The following is a 13,606-nucleotide window of genomic DNA, read 5'->3' as shown; positions in this document are numbered from 1 at the left end:
AAGCCAAGGTCAATTATTTTCGTATTGTCCTTAAACATTCACCAGACAGATGTTGTTTGGTTCATTTCATTATAAGAGACCTCAGAGAGCTTGATGGAAAACCACTGATTGTTTTCCTTTAACATGTCCTGCGGCTGCGATCGATCGCCAAATGAAAGAATTGTGTGTTGTTGGTGTGTTGCCTATTGACAATGTAAGAGAGGATCTTAACTGCTCTCTTGATTGTACGTGTGTGTGTGTGTGTGTGTGTGTGTGTGTGTGTGTGTGTGTGTGTGTTCATTGAGCAATGCCGGTTCATCTCGAGGTCAGGGTCAGTCACGCTCATAAAGGGGGAGTGGTTTAAGAAATGGCTCATTGGCGAGGTCGTGGGGTGAGGGGTCGGAGGTCAAGGGGGCGGCACTAAGAGTGAAAACACTGACCAGGCCACGGGGTTCGTCAAAGTTCGAAGTTGTAACTCACAGTATTACAACCTCTCTCTGCCTTCCTACCCCCTTCCTGCATTGGTTTGTCCCTCACATGAAAACACACATGCCTGTTCTGGATCACTTATATTTTAGCTCGGCATTAACAACCATTACATAACCAACACAAACTCTAATGTAGCTCATAACATGTTACAGACATGAGAGACATGTGAGACTGCGGCATTGTGGTGGTGCTGTGGTACAAGTTGGTGCCTGAACAATACATTGACATGGCAGGTAATATCCGTTGATTTCAGACAGATACATTTTTGCATATGTTGGCCAGTAAGAAACAAGATATTGTTGTACAGAAATGACAAAGATACAATGTGTTTGAGGTCTAGGGTGGTGAGAGGTGTATTTTTCAACTGTTAAGATTTCCACTCAGTACATATCTGGGTCGCAATTATTCAATAAAATAATTAATTAACAAAAAAATATATATCTTTAATTTATCTGTTAAAAAATATAAATGTATATCATTATATTGTTTGTTTTTTAATTTTTCTTACCTCTCAAATATCAATTTCAGTATCAGTATCTAGTATTGTTGTGCTTTAGTTTAAATACATTGCAAAAGCTGTATCACTGACCTTTCTACAACACATTTTAAACTCTCCATAATGTTTAATACAGAACCATCTGATGTGCACAAATCATCAAAAGTGCACAGATATATTATATATTATATAAATCATACACTAGAAGTGGTTGTAGTATGTCAAATGCTGTTAATCAATGAGCGTTTAGCTCAGCACTAGAATCTTGTGGACATGACACACAGTGAGATGTTCAGTTGGCACTGTTGCCTGTGGTTTTGGCCCTCTGTCCATTTGATTTCTTCCTATTGTCAGTCTTTATCAAACATCCATTTAGCTGAATGAGGCAGACTGTAAAAGTGAGACTTCTCTGGGCGAGTGAGTGAATCAGTGGTTTATCAATACGAACCATTGAGCAGTTATATCCAGATACAAATGAAATGTTCATGTTGGTGGTCAGCTTGATTCACAACTTTATATAAAAGACTTGAGTGAGGTGGTGTGAATACTTCCCTCTTGTTACAGCGACTGTGTGCACTGTTGTTGATTCATGTGTATTAGAAGCTTTTGTTTATATCTAGTAATTTTAATTGCCTTTAGTTTGTTTTCTACCTGAGACTGATTACCCACACTAGCTCAAATTTAGCCGCTCAGCAGCCCCAACACAAAGTACACGGTGGCGTGTTGATCTTTGGGAGAACACAGAAAATGTTCTGCACCGTTGAAGCTCTAAATGAGGCTCAGAGTGGAAGTTATATCCCAGTTATAATGCTGTCAACTGACCTAAATACTGTACTTCTTATAGGTTAGTAGGTAATTTAAAATATCACTTGTTGCAGTGAATTTGCTCCTTTCTCCAGCTCAGTGTACAGAATACTCAGAGAAACAGACTCTCTGTTCTTAACTCTCTTTTTTAGACACAAAAGGTTTGTGTTTTTTGTAAATGTGTGCATTTAAAATTGTGTTATTCACACTGAACTATACTTTTATGTAGCAGTCAACCATTCTTTTACCGCAGTATAAATATAATGAGACAGAAGTGATACAATAATCAACCAGAGACGCATGCTTTTTATTTTTGAGGACCCTCCTTGGTTGCACGACGCTGACCTTTCAGTTTATTTCAGACCAGAGTTGCTTCCACAGAAACATGAATACAGATTTGTCTGTCATCAGTGAGACATCCACATCCCTGAAAGCAGCAAAGCTTCCTGACGGGGTGTTCAATCAGTGAATGTTGCCAGGCAACAAACACAGTTTCATCCAGTAAGTGGGATTTTTGGCTGATATCTCGTTGCAACATGAGTCAGGTCCAAGTCTTCTAACGAGCTGATCCGGTCCAGATGCGGACATCAGGTTTCCTCCACATCAACAACAACGTGTAGAAATGATTGCTGCAGGAAAATGTGGTCCTTGATGTAGAAAATAGTGGTATTTACTAATCGATGAAAAGTTTGAATAAGAATATGGTTAGATGTCTTGACTTCAGCTGAATTTAATACGTTATTTATCCCTGCAAAGGCATTTTTTGCAGCAGCTTACCGTCAACAAAAACACAAAATAAGAAAAGAAAGAATAAAGAAACCCCAAAACAAATCACACAGCTAGCACGTTCAAAGTCGCTAAGTTTAAAAAACTACATGTGGAATTAGTAATAAATTATAAATAAATATCCAGATAACCAACAACATTATGAAGCTGCACAAAAACAACAAGCCACCAACATTTTCAACTGTTAACATGAATGAAAGAAACGTACAGATAAAATAAACTATACATTATTGATACAAAATGACACTGACGCCACATTCATGGTAACATTTTAATTAATTCTAAAATGAATATTTAATATTTGCAGCATCAGAGAGTTACAAAAATGTGAAACACATGCAGCATAAAAATGGAAAAGTAAATAAGTTGCTAATCTGTACTACACTATATACTGATTCTATGCAGTATATTATATAATATACTATCGTCACTGTATACTGTTTTAACAGTACTGAATACTTTACCTTTTTATACTAACAGGCAATAATACAATATGTGTGACATTAGACCTCCATCCAGTGAGCGCCGTCGGGGGGACCAACGATTAGTCAATCAGTGCCACTGGCGGGAATAATGCTGTTGTCAAGCTGTAACCAAGGAGGAGTAAGAACAACAATGACGACTGCTACAGAAAAAGATAGATGTTGCTCTCAAGGCTGTTCATACTCTGCCTTCATCTCAACATCGCCTGACATTGTAGTTTGTTTTTACTTCGCTCCACTCCGCTCTTAACCGACATACTGGCACGGCTACGCCTCAGCGTTGACGACAATCTGTACGACTGAAGATAGAAATGAGTTGATATGTCTGATATCAGGGCAAGAGCTGCTCACCACCAACCACAATCAATGTAAATGTTTTCCAGCTGTGAGCAGCTCCTCCATTTCCTTTGTACATTGCATTGTGTTCATTCACACTCAACCATATTTAGTCCGCAGTCTTTCTAGTTCAGAATCAGAATCAGAATCAGAAATACTTTGTTAATCCCAGGGGGAAATTACTTTCATTACATATACTCCAGATGTAATAGAAATACAATATATTGAGAATATAAAGGTTTAAAATGTACAGTTTAAAGTCACATAGTTTGAGAGTACTTCATAGTTCTGATTTGAGACGCACCGATACTTTAGTTTAGTCGTAGGAAGTAAAAATCCAGACTTTATGTCCCAGAACCCCAGATGTTTTAGAAACTAGTGACAACATATGCACGTATATGTGTGTGCGCTATGTCAGTGTGTTTGTGTGTGTGGTCGGTCTATGATCCGTGTAACAGGCTGATTAGGATTTTATGAGGTCAAAGGTCAACAGGAGCAGGGAAGAGAGACCTTGTGTTTTCGGGGTCAGCCAGAGGAGAGAACTGTCATGAACTAACACTCTCACTTTTACTGTCTCTTCCACTTGAATTTAGGCCATCATCCCTCCCTTTTCCTCTACCACGTGTTTCTTTCTTTCAGGTTTTTTATGAACGAATTTAGCAGAATGTGTTCCCATGAAATTGTTTCACACATTTATTACATTAGACGGTGGTTTTCAGTTGAAGGAGAAACCAAATTGTTCTCTCTGAAATCAAAAAGGGAGAATGTTTTTTAGGTCATGGAAATGCTCCGGAGGAGTCGTGGGATTTTACATCTGGGCCAGTGAGATTCTTGAAGTTTGGTAACCAGTGAGGTCATGATTATTTTTAAATTTGTCTCTTTTGAAGCTGAGCACTCACCGCTACACTCTTTCTACACTGGAATTCCCACATATAATTTGTCAAACAATGTCAGCAGTATTGTGACTTTTAGTTTTAATCTTGTGTTTGTTTTTGTCTTTCTTTGCCTGTCAGAGAGGCGACTCATACTGCACTTACACATCATTCAAAGGCACTTTAGAGGTTCTACTTTAGTGCCTATCAGAGGGAAATATTATACTTTTCCTCTTCTACAATTATGTCTCAGCTTTGGGAAGAAGTTACTTTAAAGGTCAAGATTTAACACACCAAACTTAACCCAAGTGTAAAAGTGTCGATTTGGAGTTTCATTGGGGGTTATGTGGCTCCCAGCTAAGAAATAGTCCTGCACATAACCCCCCCCATAGTAAAAGCACAACTTACTGCTTTTACACTTCTTGTTTCCCCCTATTGTCCAGTGTTTATGCTAAGCTAAGGTTATTGGCTGCTGGATGTCGCTTTGTATTTAACTGGGAGATGTGACGTATTGATCCTCTCATATAACTCAACACCAGAAAGCAAGTATGTGTCAACTCTTCCTTCAAGTACATTTTTCTTCCAAGTCTTTTGTACTGCAACATTATAAAGGCAGGACTTTAAGTTGTAATGGTGTATTTTTATAGAGTAAAACAAGATCTAAATACTTCTTGATACATTTTAGGATAAATCACTTTTGTAGTGTAACAATTGATCATAAAGTAGAAAAACTGACCTTAACTTGAAAACCTAATCTTCTGTAATGTATCTTCTCTGTCTTCTACTAAAAATGCTCCACTTTCTGTCTATCTGTATTATATTCCTCACTTTTATAATATAATCCTATTTACTCTCTCCCCCTCTCTTTGTCTCTCTCTCTCTCTCTCTCTCTCTCTCGCTCTCTCTCTCTCTCTTTGAACCCATTGAACTGCTTCCCCACCGCACCCTTTCTCCCCACTCACTTCCTGTTTAGAGAAACAATTAAAGGATTGTTCCTACGGCCTGGAGCACTAAGGCCTTGATCTAGAGCAGCCACCACATCAGCTCGAAAGACCCACATAAAACATCAATTATAGGACCTCCTCGAAGGACAGTGTTTGCCTGTAGACTGAACAGGAATAAAGCACAAAGGTTATGACGAATGAATAACACACAGGAGCACCAGACTGTCAGACATTCAATGACAATAACATTCGATGTTACAGTCTGAGAACGGATTGTAGCTGATATGATAGTTGACAACATGACCGTTCGGTGTGGAGACTTTTGTAACTCATCCTTTCAACTAAGATTAGACTCATACAGCGTCTAGGCACCCGACAGTGGACTCCATTTAAAATGACATTTATAATAGTTTGTTTACGTAGATTCAATTCAACTGCATACTGAAAGTACCAGGACAACGAAATGTAATGTAGCATCCAACCAGATAGAAGCATTAAATTAAACTAGAAGGTAGCTACTAAAATACAAAATGGTCTTGTGTTATACTTGTCTGTCCCATAATCTGAATTGATCTGAATATGGATTATCGATCAGATGCCACACTCACCTACAGAATAAGTAATAATTATTAGAACTGGTAGTATTAATAATATTAGTAATTCTAATATCTTCAAATGTAAACGTAAAACCTACAACACCTCTTCAGTCTTTTTTTAAATAAAATGTTTTATTTTTTTAGCAATTATTTTGTTGCATTTACTCTCTAATGCATGATATTGTTTTTGTTTTCTATCTATTTTATTGGTTTGATTGTTACATTTTTCTAATTTCACACACATACAGTCTGAAATTGTTTTACTGTTGACATTTGTGTTGTGTTTAAAGCTCTTTGGATTACACTAACCTCTACAAAAGGTGCTAGATTGATTAACTGAATATTGAATTTTTCAATATCATTATTATTTACTTATTCCTCTGCATTATTGATTTAATTCTCCAAATTGTCCATCAAAGGTTGCTGGAGTACAATTAAATGTCCTCCAGTTGCCTTTTCCTTGGACTAAAGTGGAAGTCCTGGTCCTCAGTTTATAATTATGTGAAAATTTAGCAGAGTTGCGACTCCTGACATATGAGATTATGTTGTAAATGTTTTGTATTTTTCCTTGATGAAAGCACTGAATGAGTAATCTATTATCTAACCGTAGCAGCGCTAGTGGAGGAGGCTATGTAGTGTATGTGGAGGCGTTTTCCCCAAAGGAAAATTTGACCGTCAGCCAGAAATTGTGAAACCTGCCGACTTGGGGATGGTGATGTTAGTAGAATAACAGATAATTTTGTCTGCCTTATAATTAATTCCAGATGAGGTCAAAAATGCCAGTGGACGGTTCCCACAGCCAGAGTTTGTTTAAGGCAGTGGTTCCCAACCTTTTCATTAACCTTTTTCTATCATTAAGTAAACTGACGACCCCTGACATAAGTGATTATATATTATATTATATTAGCCTATGCATTACAATAAAAGTAAAGAACAACTGTACCATGAAACTAAGTACTGAATTCAAGATTGAATTTATCCTGTGAGATTTATTTTAGGTTTATATTTTAAATAATAACAATTTCATTTAGTTTTCTTCACAGAAATGAATTAAATGCTGAGATCCAAGCACTACTACCACAACTATGTATTTAGAGAAAAAAGCTTTTTTACAACCCGTGATTTAAGGATTAATTTCCACAGTACAGAATAAATATTAAACCATTTAAATACCGTGCACTGACGTACTTATTTATGTATTCTTTCAGTGCACAGTCCCATGGTAGCCCTGCTTGTGTAGCTTTTCATTGTTTTGTGCTGTAGTTAACTTGATTTTAACTTTACTTAAATAGATTTCAGAACAGGTCCAGCCATTGTGCAAGGATAGATACACAATGACATGTGTTAAAATATTTTAAAATCGTCTCAGCGTTCCTCTGGTGGCTCACCATTTGACGCTGGTCTCTGCTCCTCCTCCACAGGCAGAGCGACGGGCGTACAGAGAGGCGGAGATGAACATGATGGACGACCTATCGGAGGGTGATTTTCACAAAGAGGAGGAGCCAGCCAGCCCAGCCCCTCCCCCTTCACAACAACACACGGACCCCGCGTCTCCAACGGTTGCTGTGACACCGGAGCCAGTTGCCAGGGGAGAACAAGCCACACCCAGCGAGGTAGAGTACCAGGTAAATTTATTAATAAGTCATCGGAATGACTTTCGGTCCTTTTTTCTACTGCGTTTACGTTTCTAGTGCGTGCCCAAGATATGTTACAGAAAACCACAGTGGGTCTCCGGAAGTAATCTTCAGTGTTTAGATCAACTAATAAAACAGCAGAAGGTGTAGAGGTTGAGGGAATAATGGTAGAGTTCACTAGCAGAGAGAATATGCAGAGCTCCCAAAGCCCCAAAAGATTTTCTTTTTGTCTTGCTTGCAGAAAGTAATAACTTTTGCCCACAAGTTTTTATCATGTGCACACACGATAAAACATATAATCTTTAGATGCTTCGTAGATATAACATCTTTTACTCATTGCTTTGCTTTCTGCAAACTCAAATATTCATAAACCTTTACGACTGAACCATTGCAAGATGAAGAACGCTGACTGAAAAGTCCTTTTGTTGTACTGTTGTGAATTTTCCATCTCTGGCCTCGAAAAAGTAATTTCCCCTTTATTACATCCGACGTTTTTAGACTCTAACAGTGTAAAATGTTTTAGTTTCTAACTGTGTTGAAACTGTGCCTTTACATTCCTTTGTATTTGCTTTTCATCTGTAATTTTTGTAACACAGAAGACTTGACTGGACTCTTTGTCTGTTCTGTCTTGACTGCTTTGTTTTTTCGTGTGCTAACAGGATGGCAGAGGTTTTGGCATCGGTACACTGGTGTTTGGGAAGCTGCGAGGTTTCTCTTGGTGGCCCGGCAGGATTGTTTCCTGGTGGATGAGTGGCCGAAGTCGAGCTGCAGACGGAACTCGCTGGGTGATGTGGTTTGGAGATGGAAAGTTCTCTGTGGTGAGTAGTTTTATTGAGGAATCCTTTAAATAAGTTGATCAAATACTGGTATAATGTGTGTTTAATGCCCAGCAGAGTCACATCAGATGCAAAGAAAGGGGACCCAAAGTCCTTCTACAAAGAGTAAGAGAGAAAGAGAGAACATCTGTTGTTGTTACAGATATCATTTTTAGGGAAGTAATTTGGCCGCAAGGCAGTAGCTTAATGTCTGATTTCATGCTTTTAAAGACGTCAGAAAACTGTCCCAGTTAAGGCATTCATAACTATTTCAAACTAAATTTCAGTGTGAATTCAACACTTGATTAGCAGAAACTTTAGTGAGCAGATGATACTTTAACTGTGATCTGATATGAGACAACCTGGATTTTTCCCTTTTTCTCTTTTTCTTTTGACTAAATTTAGAATTTAGTAAAACAATTAAAAAAAAATAAAAACGTGACACAGATATCTTGCACCAATGCCCCTTTGCCTTTGTAGCCATCTTTCCTAAAAATATTTGCACTTACTGTGGCACACAATTTCACATTATTTAAGGATTTTAAGGCCTTGTTAGTGTTGATCTGTTTTCCTTTTAATCTTGATAATATTAATGACCTTTTCTTTGTTTTACAGGTGTGTGTGGAGAAGTTGATGCCTCTGAGCTCCTTCTCATCTGCCTTCCACCAGCCGACCTACAACAAACAGTCCATGTACCGGAAAGCCATCTTTGAGGCTCTGCAGGTAACAAACCCACCATTTTAAAAACTACTTCTTAACGTCAGGGAGTGTGTGTGGCTTTGTGTCATTTCTGACGCTGTTGCTGCTGTCTGGATGCAATCCAACATCTAAAAAGACCAAAATATAAATGTACAAGTCGAAAAGGTCACATTTTACTTATTCCTCTGCAGATTTGCATTGAGACTGGCTGGTATTTTGCGTTTGTGGAGGTGTTGTTCTCATCATGCTCTGCCCACAGTTTATAAGTGGTAACATGTGGGTACGTTTGTTTCAATCTCATATTTTTGTGGGGTTTTTTTTTGATCCAGCAATACTTTTATTTCTTGTAGTTAATACAGAACACATGGTCATTTACTTCTTCCACAGCGTCACACTGGGTTAGCACTCATTAGAACTTCTGTACAATTATAAACAAGCAGCGAAGGATTAGTACACTAAAACCTGCACATGTTTAGCACTATTTCATGTACGGACATGATTACCGTATTTATGTCTTTTATTTGACACGTTCTGTGTGTGTTTTGTGTGTAGGTGGCCAGTGTACGGGCGGGGAGGCCAGTTCCTTCCTGTGATGCGAGCGATGATGCAGACGGGGTAGAGATTCAAACCAGACAGATGATCGAGTGGGCAATGACCGGCTTCCTCCCCAATGGTCCACAATCACTGGACCCTCCAGAGGGTGAGCACTTATTTTATTTATTTTTTCATACATAGAAACATGACGATAAACACATTCACACAAAAAACAATCAAAATGACAACCCATACAAACAAAACAAAGCAAATGTCTTGTTAAAAATAAAGGAAATTAAGATGTGTTCAGTTTTGTGAACTGTGAACAAGTTTCTCTGTGTTCGTCTTTGCCCTCAGCTCAGTAAATATTCTGAGTTTATTGACCAACAGAAAAGTATCACTGTTATATTATATTATTATATAAGACCTGACCTGAATAATATCATTGAAAGTAACAATAAAACCAACAAAATAACCTTCATTTGACCAGTTTTGCTCCAAGAATATGATGGCAGGACCCATTTACTATTTGGATTTTTAGTTTTTTGCTTAAAAACATATAAGGAACTGTATCAACAGTACAGGCAGGTGTATCCTAACTAGTTTGTACAAATTATCTAAAGGCTTAAAGTGTTTATAGCTGTTCTGAAAAGCCAAACTCGAAGGTCAGGTGACAATGTTAATTCTGTCCATATCCCCTCAGGTGAACAGAATCAATATAAGGAAGTGTACCCAGAGATGTGGGCTGAACCTGAGGCAGCGTACACGCCTCCACCTGCCAAGAAACCGCGCAAGAACGCAGCTGAAAAAGCAAAGATCAGAGAGGTGATCGACGAAGGGACCAGAGGTAAACATACAATTTCAGCTGAAGCTGCTTATTTTCAAACTTCTCTGTGTGTTTATTTAAAAAATGAGTAAGTGGAGGAGTGAGTGAGCTCTTCCACTTAGAGAAAAATGTTGAAATAAATACCACTAACCTTTAAGTTTGTTAAGAGCTGAGAGCTTTTTGGTCATTTTTGAGTCATTGTTTAATGCCTGCGCTTAACCAGCACAGGTTTTCTGATTAACTGCTTATATATAGGTCAATATTTTATGTCTTTGTCACTGTTGGTGTTACTGTTGTCGCACTGAGAAACACCCAGAACATTATATCAGAAATAGACAATTCTTTACAAGAAAAAATGTCAAAGGATTAAAAAATGATGGTAGTTTTTATTAATAACTGTTATTCACATTTTGGAGACACCGACCTTTGCAAGATACTGCTGACTATATTTTGTTTACATAAAATCTTGGCTGTTTTATGAACTGTGTGTATTTTTTCTTCCAGAGAGACTCATATTGGAGATAAAAAAGAAGACCAGGAACATAGATGGTAAAAGTTTCAGGCTTTTTTTCAATCATCATTCTTAAATGTAGACTTGAAATAAGAAATTATGTATTAATTATGTCTTCTGTAAAAGGATTGACTGTTTTAATTTTAATGGCTAAACAGCATTAACCATCCCAGTTGTGAAAACTGAATAAAGTATCTTCTTTCTAAATTAGTTTTAAAGGTGACAAATCATTAAATTTAACACCCACATTGTTATTTAAGAAAATATTATCTCTCTGAAGCAATCTTTTGTATATGTAATTTTGTTACATTATCTGCCATTACAATACATACTGAGGTTTTATCCCATTCTCAATACAGGAGATAACATTGGTTGTATCTTTAAATGTTAGTACACTGTTTGCAAGACTGTTATTCCTTCAGTATCAGTAGTTTCATTCCTGTTTAAATAAGTAAAAAGGTCAATTAGGGTCAGTTTTTCACATTTTAACCAGTTTAAGAGTTACTCCTAAATTAAATTACTTATATTGTAAATGAAGTTTAGGGTTCAGTCAGTGTAGTTTTCACTGTGAAGTGTTTTTATAGTTCAGAGCTAAACATCTCTGGAATCCAATTCTTGTTTTTGTTTACATTTTTGTTATTTAGCTGATTCATTCAACAAGAGCTACAATAATAATTCCCCGGTGGACTGGTGGTGAGGGTCTGGGAATCCAAAATAGATTATGAGCTGGAAAGTAGACTTAAAGTTGTAAATCACAGCACCTGGCCAAGTAATTATTCAGTCTGTGTTATTGATCACTGGCACATTGTGGTTGTTTGGGTCAGTAAAAGTCTTACTGGTTGTATATTCGTTCATTAATGTAATCAAAGGGCCAAACAAAGAGTTCAATATAACACTGTGTGCTTGTTTTCTGTCTGTGTTTGTTCAGATATCTGCATCTCCTGTGGAAGCCTCAACGTCTCTCTGGAGCATCCTCTCTTTGGAGGAGCAATGTGCCAGGGTTGCAAAGTAAGAAACCTCCCAGAGACTTTGGGATGAGTGATAATTGAATATTATTATTATTAAATCATGACATAATATAATTATTATGAACTTATATAATGCTGATATGATCATATCATGATGTCATGATGTTATACATAACAAATTAATTACATTAAGCATCAGTTTGATTATTTTACATTTGATTGTTGTTTTGCCATATAGTGATATACACTATTATTAAATAGATAAACATTTTCTTATTGATATTGTAATATTGATGATATTGATTGATACACACAGGCAACATGTGACTGAATGCAAACACATGTACCAAACTTTTCTCCATATAGACTACTGCAACTTATGATAATTTCATTATTGGGTTTTCTTAATTAATACATTTCCTCTGCCTATAATTCATAAAAAACATTTCCAGTTTTCCAAAGTCCAAGTTCATGTCTTCAGATTGCTTTAGTTGTTCGACTAACAGTCCAAAACCCAAATATATTTAATACACAGTGATATAAAACAGAGAAAAGTCTGTAACCAGAGAATATTTGATAGTTTAGTTTGTTGAACAACAAATTAAACTATCAAATATCTGTGGAAGTTACATTTCCCTCGTGGGGCAAATCCTTACAAGTAGCTCGCTCCTTTTTTGCTCTGTTTTGAAAGCAGTAAAAATATTGTTGACACGTTGGTTGTATGCTGGTGATGTCTGAGATATTACACAGACACACATGAAAATAAACACAGGATTTCATTATCGTGGACAACAAAGACACGCTCCCCTCTCTGACTCTGCTTTACGCTCTGCCAGAACTCGTTCCTGGAGTGTGCCTACCAGTACGACGACGACGGCTACCAGTCCTACTGCACCATCTGCTGTGGAGGCAGGGAAGTGCTCATGTGTGGCAACAACAACTGCTGTAGGTCAGTACAATACTGTATACACTGTTGAATTTTAGGGATTGGCAAGCAGCTGTTGCTTCTTTTTGTGGCCAGGACAAGGTTTTGGATTTCACATCAACAGAAACAATTTACCCATAAATGTCAAAAATTATTTATGGTTCCCTTTATTGGGGACGAAGTCAGCCAACTTGTGTGGAGCAGATTTATTTATGTGAATACACAGTTTATTTTGGCATCTAGACTCTGACCTTGTCACTGCAGCTCAACACAGCAGATACTGGGAGTGATACTGGAAGAAGGATTCAGGTCTTACCACAGTGTAAATATACTCAGTTACAAGTAAAAGTCCTGCATTCAAAACTTAACTTAATAAGGCTCAAAATATACTTAAAATACCAAAAGTAAAAATACTCATTATGCAGAATCATTTATATTATGTTATTGGATGATTTCCTTATTGATGCATTCGTATGTAAGTATCAATAATTCTGCGGCTGGTAAAGGTGAAGCTAATTTTAACAACTGCTGGGTAGCTTAATAATAATACATCATATTTTATGAATTGATTGTGTCTAAATCTGCAAAGTAACTAGTAATTAATGTTTTTAAATAATGTTGTCCAGTAAAAAGTACAATATTGGCTAAGTACAAAGTAGCAAATGGAAATACTGAAGTAAACTATTTCCTTAAAATGGTACCTAAGCACTTGAGTCAATGTACATTGTTAAATTCCACCACTGGAGTCGTGATAATAAAGTTCATCCTATAATCTGCCTCAGATACTGAGGACAAAGCCAGCTATTATTTCCGCAACAAAGTATGATCTTCTCTTTAGGGAAATACCGTCTAGTAAATGAGAATGTTAAATCTGAATGCAAAGATATGCCCACAAGGCCGTGTATCTTTA

At 37.1% G+C, this 13,606-nt stretch overlaps 1 protein-coding gene across 13 annotated transcripts in view; it reads left to right on the top strand.

Moving 5' to 3' along the window:
• Positions 1–13,606, top strand: part of dnmt3aa (DNA (cytosine-5-)-methyltransferase 3 alpha a) — a 63,918-nt gene that overhangs the window by 34,930 nt on the left and 15,382 nt on the right. For 7 of the 13 annotated variants that reach the window (XM_051410042.1, XM_051410040.1, XM_051410036.1 and 4 more), the window contains 9 exons: positions 7,206–7,409; positions 8,078–8,236; positions 8,312–8,359; positions 8,849–8,956; positions 9,485–9,632; positions 10,170–10,313; positions 10,797–10,841; positions 11,732–11,811; positions 12,608–12,720. In XM_051410042.1, the coding sequence (XP_051266002.1) occupies positions 7,206–7,409; positions 8,078–8,236; positions 8,312–8,359; positions 8,849–8,956; positions 9,485–9,632; positions 10,170–10,313; positions 10,797–10,841; positions 11,732–11,811; positions 12,608–12,720 (1,049 nt within the window). The remainder of the gene's footprint in view (positions 1–7,205; positions 7,410–8,077; positions 8,237–8,311; positions 8,360–8,848; positions 8,957–9,484; positions 9,633–10,169; positions 10,314–10,796; positions 10,842–11,731; positions 11,812–12,607; positions 12,721–13,606) is intronic. The other 6 variants (XM_051410044.1, XM_051410041.1, XM_051410043.1 and 3 more) reach the window with 2 other exon arrangements.

Source organism: Dicentrarchus labrax, unplaced genomic scaffold (assembly GCF_905237075.1).
Source record: "Dicentrarchus labrax unplaced genomic scaffold, dlabrax2021, whole genome shotgun sequence".
NCBI lineage: Eukaryota > Metazoa > Chordata > Actinopteri > Moronidae > Dicentrarchus > Dicentrarchus labrax.
This window is presented reverse-complemented; position numbering and strand designations above follow the sequence as displayed.